The sequence below is a fragment of the Corapipo altera genome, unplaced genomic scaffold (assembly GCF_003945725.1).
Source record: "Corapipo altera isolate COAL_440 unplaced genomic scaffold, ASM394572v1 1, whole genome shotgun sequence".
NCBI lineage: Eukaryota > Metazoa > Chordata > Aves > Passeriformes > Pipridae > Corapipo > Corapipo altera.
This window is the reverse complement of record NW_020884873.1, coordinates 997,338-1,014,167: the sequence shown is the minus strand read 5'-3', so window position 1 is coordinate 1,014,167 and position 16,830 is coordinate 997,338. Positions and strand designations below refer to the sequence as shown.

The window sequence follows — 16,830 nt, the reverse complement described above, 5'->3', positions numbered from 1 at the left end:
ACTACAGCTAATTAGCCAATATTCTGTAATCACTCTTCAAGTTTACTTTTTTCTCTGAAGACATTTGAAAAAATCATATTCAATTTCTTAGCAGGAAATTCATCTCTCTTTGAAGAACACGAACCCAAAAATTTCCTCAGAAAACAATAAACAAAACCACTTCATTGGGATAATTACATAAATATCTAAGGTACCTAACACATTCTTCATAAAACCAACTAAGCTTTCCAAAAGCTTTTAAAAAAAAATGTGTCGATGGCATCCCTTCAGATGGTGAAACAGAAAGCTCAAGAATGCCTGAGGCAGTAGTTTCACAAGCATTTTAAGGCAGCACTGTCCCCAAAAGAAGCTGCATCCCAACTGATTATTTCCTTCTCTGTGCCAGAAACAGCATGTGTGCTCCTGCTCTTACCATGAAGACACGATAAAACGAGTAAGGGAAGTGATGAAAGCTGTTATTTCTGGAGAGGCGAGTGAAACTGCGTCCTGAACCTGCAGTGGAAAACGAGGGAATTCAGCTGGACACAGGCTGACCCCAGCTGGCCATGCAGAGCTGAGCAAAGTCACTGAAGAGAGAAAAGGCTTCACGATCAAGTCTTATTACAGTTGTCTTACCATGTAAGCTTTTTAGAGGTTTGGGGGTTATTCAGTTTTGTGGAGACAGAAGCTTTAATTATTTTTCTGTAGTGACACTTGCTATGGACCAACAGGTCTATATTTTTGGATGTTTTTTTCTTTATATGAAAGAAGTTCAGCCTCAAAGTCATCTGCATTCAGATACTCAATGCAGGACATGAAAGCACAAGCCCTGAACTAGAAATCTACTATCTTGTGACATTGGTGAAATCACACAATGGATCCTGGTATCCTCCAAAGCACTTTGAAAAACACTGACAAGTCTTTCCTCAGAAAGAAAGCTGCAGATATGGGGGCCTGGTTTCCTGCAGATCCAAGTCCTCTGTTGTTCCTTCTCTTGTTCCCTGGCTTGAGACCTCTCCTCACTCCAATAACTCAGCTGTCCTGACATAATCCTTACAACCACGGACTAAAGCAGTTTGTTTTTAATTGCATAAAGCCCAAACAAACAAGTTGCAATGAAAATTCATGTAAATGCTGATCTGTGCCTGCCTTTCTCTCAATAGAGGGACTAATTTGGTCACTCCACCCAGTGCCTTACTTATTTCAGAGACATCTACCTGCCCTTCAAATTTGACTAAAATTATCCAGCAGATTCAAAAGGTGTTAGAAGGGAACAGTGAAGAACCAGAGCCACAGTACAGGCTAAAACCAGCTATTAATATATTAGAACAGAATTATGCTGTCTTGAAAGGGATGCAACACTTCATTATCTAAATGCCACTTACCAACAGGCTAGCTCTCACATGTAAATGGCTCAGAAATACCAACTGTAATTAAAAATATCAATTGAAACATAATGAATGTATTTCTGGCCCTTCAGTTAGAGGGTCTGAGCAACAGAGAGAGATTTTGGGGTTTTTAGATCCAAGAACACTGCAAAACAACAGTAACTAATTACTCATTGTTCAGAATACACAGGCATACATGTATATACATATATACACAGACATACATACACACACAGAGGTAAAAAAACATATAGAATAATTTGAGCTGGAAGGTCTCTGAAGGTCACTTGTCCAACCTCCTGTGCAATGCAGCATCAGCTCTGAGCTCAGGCTGCTGAGGGCTTTGCTCAATGGGGTTTTGAGAGTCCCCAAGGATGGAGACTGCACAGCCTCTCTGGGCAACCTGTGCCACCACCAGACTGTTCTGCATGAAGTTTTTCCTTATATCCAGTATTAACTTCTCTGGTTGCTGTCTTACTTCATCTCATCGAGCAATGCTGTGAAGAGCACAGCTCTGCCTTCTAGATACACTCCCTGCAGGGATGAGCTGGCAGCTGTCAGGACCCCCAAAAGCCATTGCTTCCCAGCTCCATCAGCATTTCCTCACAGGGCAAGTGCTCCAGCCCTGGACCCACTGTGGTGTCCCTCTGCTGAAATTTTCCTATCGGGAAGCAAAAAAACTGGACACAGTGTTTCAGGGATGCTCTAACAAGTGCTGGGCAGAAGCAGCCAGGGATGCTCTAACAAGTGCTGGGCAGAAGCAGCCAGGGATGCTCTAACAAGTGCTCTCTCCCCATGAACTACTGTCCATGTCCCCACTGGCACATCCCAGGAGGCCCCGTGTGGCTGCTGGGACTTGTCCTTCCCGGGGCAGGGCTCTGTCTCTGGGCCTGCTGGAGGTCTGTTGACCCATTTCCCCAGCCAGTTTGGGTCCCTCTAAACAATCTGGCTAATTCAGTCTCATTTGCAAACTTTATGTAAACTTTATGCAAACAAGCCACTGCCCCTTCAAAGTCACTGAAAAGAATGTTAAGCAGGACAAGTCCCAGGCTAGATGCCTGTAAATGGCCTGCTTGGTACCAGCCCCAAAGCATCAGCCAAACCATCAGATCAGGTTTTCAACTATTTCAGTATCTGTCCATCCAAGTGTCTCAACTTGGAAACAAAATACTGCAAGATAGTGTAAAAAGCCTTGCTGAAGTAGGTGACATCCACTGCTCTCCCCCTGTCAACATATCCAGTCATTTTACTATGGAAGGCAATTAGGTTGGTCAGGCCATTTATCCTTTTACCAGAACAACAAATGATAAATACAGTAGATAACACTGCCTGGTTTTAAACTATTTTGCCATTTTCTACCTCTAACCAAGGTTACTAAATGTCTTTCTCCATGACTTCTGAAGTGGTTCCATCAAAACTGCATCTGCAGGGAACAGAAAACCCTTATGTCTGCAGCCCCAAACCAAAGAAGTATGCTACTAGCTTACACATATAAATCAGATACTCATTGACATCTTTCACTATTTGGTTGTGAAGTGGCATTAAAAAGTTGCATCTGACACTTTTCTGAAATATGACAAAACATGAGACGTCTGGTCTATTATAACCGAGTAACCTTGTGAGCAGAGCAGGAGAGGCAGACTCCTTTCAGGCCCTGCAGGCATCATGGTGAACCCAAGCACACAAGAATGACTCCGTAAACAGTCCCTGTGGAATGAAAAACTCTTAAAATTCTTTATCTGGCTTCTTTACATGACTTTGTGATGGCAAATGTATCAGTGTATTAGGCTAGTGACCCTCTGACTGCACACATCAGCGTCTTCATCTGTGGAACACACGCCTGTTCTTTATCCCAAGCAAACACCTTCTCCTTCTACAAATGCACTGTGGTGGGAAGGAGGGAAGGATTTAAGGGCTTTTACAAAATATATTTATTTTACCAAAAAAAACCCAAACGCATGGGAAAGCACTGCATTCCGTGATTTGTGAAGAGCTTGGCTTATTGTTGATAAACAAATAGATGCTTTCTGACGGCAGGATCAGAAATTTACTGCTTAAATAGTGACACGCAGCAAGCACAGAAATAGACACAGAAAAGGACTCAAATAATATACATTTAAGTAAAATATACTTTACCACTAGATGTCCCTGTTAGAAAATTATAATCCTACAAAATGCTGTGTGAGATACAGGGCAAATCACTTGAATTACTGTTAAAGCTGCTGCCACAAGCTTGAAAAACCTTCAAAAACTGAAGTGCCTCAATCACAGAAGCAGTATGTATAGTCAGCAACCACGAAAGATAAAGGTAAGGGTTTAACACATTCTTTTCGAGTACTGCTACCAGCTAAGGTACAGCATTAAGTAGGATATGTTAAGTGCTATATTAAGAATATTGCTGTATTTCAGATGTGTGCTTAGCAGGAGAGTAAACAGCAGGGAGATTCAGTTCTCCCTTTAAAGCAGCCAGCAGAAGGCAGCTGCTAGAAGCTGCCACTTAAATGTGGTCACCACACCATTCCCCTTCTACACCTGTCCCAAGCATCTAACCCAGCTCATTTTGACCACAACTGGTTTAAATAAAGATCACTGGGAAGGGATGGCAACAAGTATCTGTGGATAAGCTGGGGGCAGTGGCCTTTCCAGGTAAATCAGCTGGGAGAGGCCACATGGTGCAGCCCTGAAGATATCCATCGCTCTGTGCTCTCTGTTGATAATCTTGGATATTAGTTGACTCTGCCTCTTAGGCAGGGAAGGGCTACTTACAGGAGAAGACATAGAAAGTATTTGGAATATACTCAAAGATTATTTTACTGGGTGCAAAAAACCAGTGATTATGTTGTGCTGGTCATCTGCACATTGAACACTTTTCCCTTGACTGTGGCTGCACAGCAAGACCCAGACAACTGTTAGTGAGGTTGCCCATCTCTTCCAATAATTTCCCACTAGACAGTAGGATCTTCCTTGAGTGTATGCCTCTGGGAGGATGACTGCTTCATAAGAACTGAACTATCTTTGCATTCAAGTTTCTGGACTCCCCACACATACCAACAATTAACTGTAAGATTGAGTTTACAGTAAGAAAAAGCACGCCACACACCTAGTTTAAAATAACTGGAGTGTATTTGCAAACTTTTGTGCTAGCCTGTTTTCCTAACAGACATTGAAGTTTTGTCACTATGTCATTAACATGTTTGTTTCAGCAAAAAGATGCTGTTCAGGTGGCTAGGGTTGAAACTCAGCCGTCCCTACAAAGAGTCCTCGAACAAGCACATCAGAGAGGAATTAGACAGCTCACTTTTATGAGTTGCAACACATCCATGATTTCAGTGAATGAAAACGCAGTCAACTCTCACTTGTCCACAAGTTAATAATTTAAACTGCATGTTAATTCTGAAAAACGTGCCTGTGCTTGTTCTCCTGATAGGAGCGGAGCCACATGACACCACACACAGCACGGCCTCCTGAACTCTGCTCACACTTAGAGATATCCCTGTCCCACACCAGCTTTGCTTCCCATCTTCCATGATGCCACCCCTGTGGCACTTAATTGTCCACTTACTCATACTGACCAAATTATCACACCTTAAAGGCAGAATGTAGGAAGGCTCATCCCTTCAATTCATTCCACTGCTGCAGCTGGGTTTTGCTGGGCGGAGAAGGGAGAAAGCTGTAGCCCTTTTTCTTTTCCTGGCAACAAGCAGAAGAGAAATTCTCCTAATTGCTCCAGAGAAACCCTTTTTTGGCTGCTCTCTGCTTTACCCGAGGCAGAGCCAACTTTCGGGCTTGGAGACCACCTGGAAAATCCCTATCACTCGTCAGAGAGCAAGCAACAAGGAGAATGATAAGAAGAGGTGAAGTCCCAGATTTGCAAATACGAATCCAAATAATTAAGTGTTTTGAATCCCTTGGGAAGAAAGAGAGTAGGGAGGATTACTCCGTGAGAACCAACAAGGTGTGTGAGGCAGGACCAAGCCCAGCCCTGTGACAAGGCTGGGCTGTGCAGCCCCGGCCGCCCCTACAACCTGTGGCCCTGCTCGGAACCCTTCCAGCCAAAGTCCTGTGTGACACAGGGAAACCACAACTTGTGTTCAACCTCCAGCAACAAAGGGAAAACCAGCCTCCTGCCGGCCTCCCGGTTACACGCCGCTGGAATACGTCAGAAAACCTACAGGACTCGTAGGTCTGTTTTGTTTCTTTCAGACGGACGAGGCTGTGCAGCAGCCCGGCTCCCACACACCGAGGTGGGCCGGCGCCTCCAGGCACTCCCCCCCCCGCCCGCGCCCCGCGGCTGCCGCCGGGAGCCCCTCCCGGGAGCCCCGCAGCTCCCCCCGGGCAGCCCTTACCCAGCTCGGTGCCCGGGTTTCGCCCCGCCATGGTTGTTCCCCGCCCCCGCGGCCGACCCGGGCGGGGCGGGCAGAGCTCGGCCCCGCCCCAGGGGAAGGAAGCGGCGGCGGGTCCGGCCCGGCCTTGGGTGTTCTCCTCTGTGGACACGTGGGCGCCGAGCCCGGAGCTCCGGGCTCACCCAGCGAGCAGCCTCCCCAAGGCGGCACTACGGCCTTTCGGCAGCGGGAGCTCCGGGGACATTCCGTTATGGATACATGGATATGCCATTCCCGTAGCGATACATAACGCCGAACATCCACTGGTCGGATTATGTGACCGATACATCTGTTCTAGAACAAGCAGCAGTCACAAGTATTGAGGCCATGTTAATGAGAACACAGCTGTGTTTTCCAGGGCACGCCTCCAGGATGAAGGACCACCGCCTCCCCAAGATCCTGCTCTATGGTGAACTTGCCATCAGCTGCCGCAAGAGAGGAGCCCCAAAGATACAAGGACTCCCTGAAACATCTCAGCCTTGGCCATATTGATCATCATAACTGGTCTACTCTGGCCTCCAATCGGGAGGTTTGGAGACACACCATCTATAACGCTGCTGCTTCCTTTGAGAACACACGCAGGGTCACTCTCGAGGAGAAAAGACAACGCAGAAAGAACCGTGCCTTGCGGAATACACCATCTAAGGAGTCTTTCTGCTGTGCCTTTTGCAGTTGGATATGTCTGTCTCGTATTGGCCTCATTAGCCACCAGCGTGCCTGTAATAAGTGTGGATAGAGCCTTCCTTAATCTTTGTTCGCGAAGCCCAGCCATGACATGACATGACATAACGCCAAACCCGCCCGTTTGGGTGGCCACGAGTCAAGGCACTTCCCAGTTCCTTCATGTGGAATCTTCAGCAAGGAACCAGTGCCACACATACGCATGGGCTCTATGAACTTGACCTGTAAAACTCAGGTACTGTCACTACTCACTTGTAGTGACACCTGCAAAAATGAAACTCCGATAACAAAGCCACCAACAACTTCTTGGCTTTATTTTTTTTTTCCCCAGAGCTGTAAGGACACAAACTAGCACGAAAAAGAAGTATTAAGCATTGTTAATCATAGAATTGTAGAATCAGCCGGGTTGGAAAGGACCTCTGAGATCATAAAGTCCAACCCTTGATCCACTGCTGCTGTAGTTACCAGACCACGGCACTAAATGCCACATCCAATCTCATCTTAAAAACTTCCAGGGACGGAGAATCCACCACTTCCCTGGGCAGCCCATTCCAATGTCTGGTTACCCTCTCTGTAAAGAATTTCTTCCTAATATCCAATCTAAACCTCCCCTGGCAGAGCTTAAGACCATGCCCTAATACTCTCATTTACATGAAACATCTTCCAGCTTCAGCCCTACTTGCTCAGTGCTAACAAAGAAACCACAAACAACAGGATCAAGTAAAGCAGCAGAGGGTCACAGCTCTGAAAACTGAGGACGCTCTTCTTTTTGCCTTTCCCATACCAAAACTACATGTGTGCTTTGAGAAGCAACCCTTCAAAGACAGCAGACACTCTACAAGGAATATATACCATTTGCACTGTGTACTTTAGAATACATTAAAGCAGTGCAGAAGTTACAAGCTTTCATGTACTTTGGTTGTTTGGGAGTTTTTTTTAATTTCTTGCAGTGTTTTGGTAGCAATTATTAGATATTAGGTCTGTCTCAGTATAGCTCTGTTTCATTTTGATTTCTTGTTTTAAACACATTCTTCAAGTTGTAGAAGGAAGTTTCTAGGCTGAAGTACTAGACTGGGAGCCCTTAAAAGCCTTAGTGGAATTAATAATGCAGAGACAATTAGCTGTAAATCAGAGGGCTGGAAGTTGCTAGTTTTTCAAATAAAATTCAGATAATTACAAAACTAATTTTGGAACAGAGTCTGTGAAATAAAGCACCCATAACACCTCTGATGCACTAAGAAACCATAATTCACGGTATCACTTTGTGCTTTGTTCTTATGTCCTCCCCACCCAACAGGTGAAGCTGGAAGGGACCTCTGTCAACCACCCCTCCAAGCAGGTTCAGGTACAGGAGGCTCCCTAGGGCCATGTCCAGTTGGGTTTTCAGTATCTTCAAGAATGGAGACTTCACAACCTCTGCCAGTGTTTGACTGGCCCTCACAAGGGGAAAGTATTTTCTTATGTTCAGGTAGAACTGCCCATGTTTCAATTTCTGTTCAAATGTTAAGCTTCAGTTTTCTAAGATGACAGTGTTACTGTACTCTTGGGAAAAAAACCAAAAGGACAATAAGGACAAGTATGAATATTAAAATGTAAAAAGGTGTGTGAATAAATATACCTCTGTATAACTTTCTCCTTTTCCATACAGAGTGCGTTATGTAAAACTTTCAGCATAACATTAAAGGAAATGACAAGTGGAAGAACAGCAATTATTTTCTTTAATGAAGAAAATATGATTTGTAACCTTGAAAGAGTAACTTTTTTATCCAGTCTGGATGACTAAACCCAAGCTTTATACAGATTCGCAGCCAACTTCTGAGATTTTCATGTACAACCAAATATTTCAGGCAGCACATTTAATTTAGGAGTTTCCGCTGTTTTTCATTTTAGAGACTCACGTTTACATTCAAACTTTAATGAATAAAAAAAAAAGACACAAAGCTTACAGATCAAAGAACTTGCCGCCCTCTGTACCAACACTAAAACATTCTTTTGCCTTCCCTCTGTATAGTACAAAACCAAGATGCTAGAAAGGATCACGTTATTAATCTGGTTGCTTTTCCATTTCACGAACCCAATGCTCAACAGTAACATACGAGTTTTGAGAGGCATTTTATTTAGACAACTGAAAACAGTTAAACATTCAGAAGCAGCATACAATGAAACAAAACCCGAACCAAATACTTTTAAGTACATAATCCCTTCTTTTCAACTACAGCCAATTCTTCCAACTTTCAAGGAAATAAAAAAAAAAAAAAAAAGGGGGTAAAAGCCATTGTATCTCTTCTCCATAGTAAAGAAAGCACACTACAATGAGTCTAATTGAAATTGGAGAGATTGGATCTTGGCTTGCACACTTCTTTGAAAAGACAGTAGGCAGTTATGCCAAAAAGACAGCAAAACTCTACTACTTGTCTTTTGGGTTTTTATTTGGATACTCAGTTCTCTTACAGACAACACCTAGCCAGTTCCACCGCATTCTCATCAATTACTGCCCATCTTTGCCTTACGTAGAGAGCTCACTCTGGAAGGCTGCTGTTTGTCACTGCTCACTTGATTTAGTCTTGTAGGTCCATGTGTCATGTAACAGTTGCAGTAATCAGGCCTTAACTTCAGGAGTTGAGCTGTACACTGTATCTGAGTTTTCAGAGGCAATCTCTTCTGCAACTAAATAAAAAGAATTTTATTTAACTTCACCTTAGATATATAAACCAAAGAAATGTTGCATGGGTTGCTTAAAGACCAGTTCAGTTTGTTTTCCCATTCAGCCTGATCCAGCTATTCAACCCCATCTGTTCAGCCTGCACAGCTCCAGGCACCAGTCTGACACTTACCACATGGTGATTTTCAGGAAAACGCATTCAAACACCTTTTGAAAAGAGTGAAAAATGCCAGAAGATACTTGAGGGAAACTACCTCTTCCATACTAAAGAATACTATCATCCTGACTGATCTTTTAACACTTAGCTGAGTGGAAGCTGACAGTTCAGTGCATTACCTATTTCCTCCTCTGCAGTTCCTGGAAGGGTAGCCCTTGCTTTTGCTGCTTCTGCATTCTCCTCTTCTGTAGAGGAGAAGAAAAAAAATAGTCAGTACCTTCAGTTCCAGCCACTCACCTTAATAATAATAAAAAAGTAATTTCCACTTAATTTAGTGCTGAGAAGAAACATCTGGGCAAGCAATTCTATTAAAGAATAACTGCAAGTTATTGCTTCCCTCCCCCCAAGCTGAGAGAACCAAAGTACAATATAAAACTACCACCCGTACTTCTTTCTAGAGATTATCCCTTTCAGAATTATGAAGGTGGTATTGCATGTTTCTTGCTCATTCACATAAAAATACATCAGACTATTTGGTTAAATATCCACAAAGTGTCTATATACAAAAAGCTTACAGGGTTAATTGCTTACATTACAGCTACAAAGGTACATCCTTAAATCTACCAGATATGAGTGGATATAGAAACCCTCAGAAGACAGCAGTTGCTCCACAAAATTGTTTACCACTAATGATAGATATTGCTTAAAAAGCACCCATGGAGCAGCCAAGTTTCACCAGGAACAAGCACACACTTACCAGGAACTACACATTTCCAAAGACCATAGGTTTTTCCTACTGTTGTCTGCCACAGCCTTAGTGTACCATCCTCAGAGCCACTTGCATATAACTCTCCATCAGGGCTAAATCTCACACAGTGAATTGGACCAAAGTGCCCTTTGTAAGATTCTATAACAGAACATACCAAGACTATAAGTTTCAGATTTCGGCCAACAACTGAAATTATTAAATACAAACCGATCAGAAGAGGAGGAAAAAAAAAACACTGATGAGAGGGCACTTTCTCAGTAATTAGCTTCTCATATAAAACAAAGCTTCCATGAATTGGTATCTCAGCAATGTCTAATATAGGTAAAATATTAATGTTTCATTAATTTCAAGGAAAAAGGTGCTTGTTTATTCCAGACAAAACTACAAAGCAAGGCAGCAGCACAAAATACACATGCTCTGTTCTTTAACCACTCACTCCATACATGTACAATTTTAAACAAGGACAGGATCAATGAAAAAACTTGGAAACACGCTTTTTGTTTCAAATAAATTTGGCCAACATGTACCACATTTTTCATAAAAGTAGCTGACATATCTAATGAATGCTACAGTATGATGCTCAAGTTAACACACAGCTATGCAGCAATAGTGAACATGATATTTATGATATTTTTAAATAGGTGCAAAGAGCTGCTGAATGTAGGTTTTAATTAGTTCTAGAAGAATAATGTTGGGTATACTGAGATAGGAAAAAATGCTTAAACTGGTAATATACCTTTTCACCCTCTTGCACAGCATGCTATGCTAAGACATTATTTGTGCACAGCAGCTTCATTTACTAGTCATTATTTAATGGATACCCATTTCACAACTCCTTTTTGATTGTAGAAGACAAACATACCTAATTCTTCTCCTGTATTATAGTCATATTTATAGAGTTTAAAATCTTCGCCGCCTGCAACCAAACATTCTTTCGCAGGATGAAGTGATGCAGAATTGATTGTAGCAGGTGCTTCAAATGATTTAATCTGCTCTAGACTGAGGGAGAAAAGTTTGTTAATAAAGTTCATTTAAAAAAAAAAAAAATCCTGAGAGCCAAGAAACTGTGATTCTACTAATCTCAGCTGCTTTTCAGAAAAATAGAATACAACTCCCCCAGAGTTTCTGAAGCAATTTTTAATACTTGAAAACCATGCTCATCAAGTTAGAATAAACAAAAAAAAAGCTCACACATTCAGAACTACTTTCTGGAATACGTTTAAGAGTATAAGTTCTTTCTTAAGATATCATAAAGATGTATAAATAAGTTCTCTGAAAAACACTGTACTGAAACCTGGCTGAAATGTATTTAACCACAATTACAGCTAGTGTGAAACAAAAAAATGGCAGCAAACCCTTACAGCCTAGCACCTTACAGACAGGTTTCACTATTTTAAGGCAGAAGCATTGAAGAAAAGATGCCCACTGATGCCAGTTCTGACAGCTTGGTGATTTTAGCCTTGTACTGCCAGTTTTTACCCCCATTACCAAGCCCATCACTCAACGTGTGAGAACTCTGTGTTGTGCACTCACGTTTCTGCACTATGAAAAGCAATAGTCTTCCCGTAGGTTATCACAAGTATCTGTCCTTCTGGAACATACTCCATGCTGCTCACTGACATTGCAACATTTAGTGACTTCACTTCAGTCATGGTACTCCGGTCCCAAAGGCTTAAAGGGAAACAAAAAGGAAAAAGAAGACTCTCAGATTATTTCAGCAAGCCAAGCAATTTTCATCTCCCATCCATGGCAAGACCTGGATCAAAGAAGGCATCTGAAGAACGGGATTTGATTCCACAGGTACTTTCAGATTTTCAGTGGCATTACCTGCATTGTCACCTAGGCCAAGCTTAAGACACACCTCCTTTTTAAAATAATTTTACATTTGCAGTTTAATGCAACAACATTAAATGGTACACACACCAGTTAACTACTCAAGGATTCTCTTGGAGATTAAAAATCTTGGTTTAAATCTCCTAAGCAATAGATCTTTCTAGAAGCAAAGCTTGAAAATTCCATTCTGCCTTTTTACCTCACGAGACCAAGAGGTACTACTGCCAATTTATATAGAGATTCATTTAAGATAATACAGTTTTCTATCTAGTGGTGCAAGAGCTATCTAAACAGAAATTAAATTGTTCTACTGTAAGACTTTGTTCATTAGCTGACTCTGCTAGGAGTGAGATGACACTGGTCATATCAGCCAGAAAGGTGAGGAAGCCATGAGGCACATCTTCCATCCTTTCTGGAGAGCACAGTCTGAGGAAGGGTCTTTGTCAATTCACCTCCCCAGCAGCCCAGGTTTATCTGGTTTCAACACATCTCCTACCAACGGGAGACAGAGCAAACTTAACCATCACTGGATGAGACATCTTATAAATTTACCAGCATGGCAAAGAAAGAGGGCTTTTTCTATCAGCTGTGCACTGTTTCCAGTTACTCTTCCGAGGCTTTTATCCCATTGCATGCAACTATAATAATCTGGGATTATCCTTAAAACAACAACAAAAAAAAGTAACTATATTCTGACAGAGATTATGACAATAAATAAAACTGAAAGTTAACTTTTTCTTACCGGACAGTTTTATCATCAGCTGAAAGAATCTGTTTGTCATCACTGCTCCATAAAGCCTTTTTAATGCCAGAAGTATGTCCACTGACAACGTCAGGTTCTTAAAATAAATCCAAATATGTTAATAAATATAAGAAAATGAAATAATGTCATGCAGCAGTTTGGGAGCTTTCTTAAACTATATAGATTTCCATTTACTAGAAACCGTAGAATTATTTCAAACGTTTGTGACTTTATTTGTAGATCTTATTCCAGAAACAGGATAAATTGTAAACTGGATATCTGATTGCCTAATTTTAAAAAACTTCACTAGGTTTACATCAAGGTTCTCTGGTTTCATATCAACCATAAGTATTAACACAAATTTAAACAAATATGTGGAGTCTTTTCTTCTTTCGGATGACTGAAATTTGATTATTTAGACTTATTTTTAATTAGTCTGCACTGAATTGAAACATGCTATGCTTGAAGTCCATTATAGATAAACTTTAAGTTATGGATGACACTTTAAGTGTTCAAGACCAGGCTGGATGGGGCTTTAAGCAACTTAGTCTAGGGGGGCTGGAGACAAGATGGTCTTTAAGGTCTTAAGGACCCTTCCAACCCAAACCATTCTACAATTCTATGACCTTACTATAGCAAAAGTTACAGACACTACACTTGTAAAACAATCCTCAACTTGGTCTTTTGTGACTCATAACAGAAAATAAGTCTTTAATTTCAGAACCTGTATTCAACTCCAAAGAAACAAGAATCAGTTCCTAAAGCAGACTCACCTGCTTCTGGCTTGCTCAGGTCATAGATACGCAAGAGCTTATCTTGTCCACCTGTTAACAGATAATTGCTATCCTGAAACAGAAGTTACAGAGAGTCAACTCTATTTTGATTCAAAATACCAGCCTTCATCTGTGAGTTAAAATAACAGTTCTTTCTCTCAGGCAGCTTCTAATACACTTACTGCATTTAATCTACCATCTTAAAAACGAGCAGTGGTACGTTAGATTATGTGCCTGTTGAGACACACATGTAAAAAGCAGAAAAGTAACTTAACAGCAGAACATACTCAAAGGCTTACTTTTCCTGGTGTATAAGGTATAAAGGTTTCTCATACCTGTGTAAAATCCACACTTTTGACAATGTGTTTGTGAGCCAATGTGATTAGTTCATCGCCTGACACAGCATCCCACACTTTGCTAAACAGCAAGAGGAAACATTCATATTTTAGAAGCACCAGGACAAATGAACTTGGACAGTCACATGAGTTTGTGAGCAATATTTCCTGATGCCATTATAACATTTTATCACAAGTGCTACATTAAGTTATAACCCAGTTATTCAACAAGAATACATTACATGTTTTTACTAAAGCTTCTTTTGGACTAACCCATCACTTTCCTTTATCCTCTTCTTCAGGACCATGCAGACTAATGAGCATTTCAGTTTTAAGAGTAGTTCCTCTCTGCAACTTTATTAATGGAGATTGCCTTTTTCTAACAAGATCCAACTTGCCAATTTTAATTTATACTGCAAACAGCATAAACACCACTATAAACATCAAAGAAATAATTCACTAGAATTTTCTTATAATAAAAAGAGGCTAACTGCTAGAAACAAAGTAAAAAATCACTCTTTCAAGTCTACTCTAACCACAGTGCCAGAAATTAGAGCTGCATAGAAAAGTTATTCTAGCAAACCAGTACAGTAATTAAGCATATCAAGAAGCAATCACAGTTGTTCATCATGTTGGAATTAACTGTAGCTGCTTTCAAGATGCTAAAAGCCTAGGTTTTAATTTGGCTAGCCAAAAATAAGCTAATAATTACTAAAGAAAAAAAAAAATGAACCAGTAATTTAGTACAGCTATATCACGTCACCAAAACAGACTAAAATCAAAATACAGACCACAAAGACAGTTAATCACTCACGCTGTAAAATCAGCTGCTGCTGTTGCTGCTTTAGTGGCATCTGTGTTCAAAGTGGCACCCCAAACAGCACCTTTATGGCCTAGAAACGTGCCAATCCAGTCCCCTGTGTCTCCCTGACGCAGCATAGGCTTGCCATCTTCACAGAAACAAAACCAACATTCAGGTAACATGGTAAAAGAAGAAAACTGGGGAGTTTTTTTGTTTGTTTGTTTGTTTTAATATTCCCTTGTACCAGCACGTGGAAATACCTCATATTTTATGAAGCCATTCTTAGCTGTGCAGCTGTACTTGCTGCATGCATCTGAACAGCAGAGACATTCAAATACTTATACAAATGAAATAAAAGTTTTCTGACTAAAGTTTTCTTTAGCTTTGTGTTAAGACAGAAGGAAACGTTTGAATTTTATTTTTACTAAAGTTTTCTTTAGGCAGGACAGATTTGTTTTTTTTTTACTTTGGAACAATATTATCAGGCTGCCTGTATGCAGGCACAGTCTCATGTTTGCAATGAGGTATGTTTAAACACAGAGAGATAAAAATGGAGGAGTAACAGAAAGCCTTTCCTATCATTTTTCTTTTCTGGGGGCTGTCAAAGAGTGCAGAGCTCAGCTGGAAGCACTTCAAGGCAGAAAGGAATGTCCTTTAAAATGTGTGCATACATAAGATTAATATATGAAGAGGCAATGCTGTTGACACACTAGGAGAGTTCTCATCACTCTGAGTGCAGCAAGGCAGCTGCCCTGGCCAAACGGGAGCTCACTTTGGACCCGCAGCCCGTGGGCACAGACGGTGGAAACGTGAAGTTTAACAAATAAAACCCCTTTGGACGCTTCCCACCCCCTCAGCAGCTCGGATCCCAGCCGGGCGCACGCGGGGCTCCGATGCCCCCCGGGACAACCCGGCCATGGAAGCAGCACGAACACCAGCCGTGCGCTCCCGCCGTCATTCCACAGCTCCCGAGCTGTGTCATGGACAGGCACAGCACCCCCCGGGCAGGCACAGCACCCCCCGGGCACAGCACCCCCGGGCCGGCGATGCGCGGCCTGCGAGCAGCGGGGCTCCCTTGAACCCACCCCGGGCTCCCCTGAACCCAGCCGGGGCTCCCCCGAACCCACCCCGGGGCTCCCCCGAACCCACCCCGGGGCTCCCCCGAACCCACCCCGGGCTCCCCCGAACCCAGCCGGGGCTCCCCCGAACCCACCCCGGGGCTCTCCCGAACCCACCCCGGGGTTCTCCCGCCTGCCCGCCGGGCCCCGCCGGACAAAGCGGCCCGTCCCGCCTCACCCTTGCAGGCGCTGATCAGGAAATATCCGTAGGGGGTGACGCCGCTGAAGGCCAGGTCCACCACGGGCCGGGTGTGCCCGGAGCAGGTGAGCGGGGTCTGCCTCATGGCCATGGCGGGGCCGGGGGTGCGGGGCTGGGCAGGGACACGGGTCCGGCCCGGCGGGAGCGGCGGCGGCGCGGGAAGTGACGAGCAGGAAGCGCTTCCAGGCGGACGCGCGTCACGGGCGGGGCGCGGCCTCGCCGAGAGGGGTGGGAAATGCCGCCTGTGGGCGAACCGTAATTCCTGCCGTCATCCCGCTTCCTGCGGGAGAAACAGCGTGTTTGCCGTCCCGTTCATTGGCAGCCCACCCTAGGGCTGAGTCCGGGGCGCCTCAGTGCTCCTCTGTTGTGACTTAGAAACCCTTCTCCATCAGTTCCCAGCCCGCCCCAGCCTCGCACTGGCTTTTCAATCGTTGGTTTTCCACGTAAATCGGTTCAAGTTCTCGCCCTGCCCTGCCCTGCCCACCTCCCCGTGTCCAGCTCTGCCCCCATGAGTTCTTTGTGCCCCCGTGGTGCTCCTCCGCTTGCTTCCAAAAGGGGCAGCAAGTCATCATCATGGCTGAGCTTTGAGAACGAGGATTAAGGAAGGCTCTATCCACATTTATTACAGGCACGCTGGTGGCTTATGAGGCCAATACGAGATAGACATATCCGACTGCAAAAGGCACAGCAGAAAGACTCCTTACATGGTATATTCCACAAGACACGGTTCTTTCTGCGTTGTCTTTTCTCGAGAGTGACCCTGCGTGTGTTCTCAAAGGAGACAGCAGCGTTATAGATGGTGTGTCTCCAGACCTCCCGATTGGAGGCCAGAGTAGACCAGTGATGAAGATCAATGTGTCCAAGGCTGAGATGTTGTTTCAGGGAGTCCTTGTATCTCCTCTTCGGGGCTCCTCTCTTGCAGCAGCTGATGGCAAGTTCACCATAGAGCAAGATCTTAGGGAGGCGGTGGTTGGTCCTTCATCCTTGAGACGTGCCCTGCCCAGCGCAGC

General features: G+C 43.4%; 2 protein-coding genes across 2 annotated transcripts in view; both read right to left on the bottom strand.

The window, feature by feature from the left end:
* Positions 1–5,810, bottom strand: part of DERA (deoxyribose-phosphate aldolase) — a 53,708-nt gene extending 47,898 nt beyond the window's left edge. Inside the window, exon 1 of the mRNA XM_027662830.1 lies at positions 5,714–5,810. Coding sequence (XP_027518631.1) covers positions 5,714–5,744 — 31 coding nt within the window. The 5' untranslated portion in view covers positions 5,745–5,810. The remainder of the gene's footprint in view (positions 1–5,713) is intronic.
* Positions 5,811–8,251: 2,441 nt separating this feature from the next.
* Positions 8,252–15,974, bottom strand: STRAP (serine/threonine kinase receptor associated protein). Its single transcript, XM_027664857.1, has 10 exons — positions 15,800–15,974; positions 14,516–14,651; positions 13,702–13,783; positions 13,367–13,439; positions 12,594–12,690; positions 11,552–11,689; positions 10,881–11,017; positions 10,007–10,156; positions 9,429–9,494; positions 8,252–9,097 (listed from the first exon to the last, which is right to left on the bottom strand). The coding sequence occupies exons 1-10, from the start codon at positions 15,909–15,911 to the stop codon at positions 9,030–9,032; spliced, it is 1,059 nt and encodes a 352-aa protein (XP_027520658.1). The 5' UTR covers positions 15,912–15,974; the 3' UTR covers positions 8,252–9,029.
* Positions 15,975–16,830: the final 856 nt, after the last annotated feature.

Excerpts from the sequence above, each read along its gene's own strand:
- STRAP (XM_027664857.1), bottom strand. The coding sequence starts at position 15,911 with ATGGCCATGAGGCAGACCCCGCTCACCTGCTCCGGGCACACCCGGCCC. Across the intron at positions 13,440-13,701 it reads AAAGTGTGGATTTTACACAG|GATAGCAATTATCTGTTAAC; the intron begins GTATGAGAAACC and ends CTTCTGTTTCAG. Across the intron at positions 11,690-12,593 it reads GCTGATGATAAAACTGTCCG|CCTTTGGGACCGGAGTACCA; the intron begins GTAAGAAAAAGT and ends TTTCCCTTTAAG.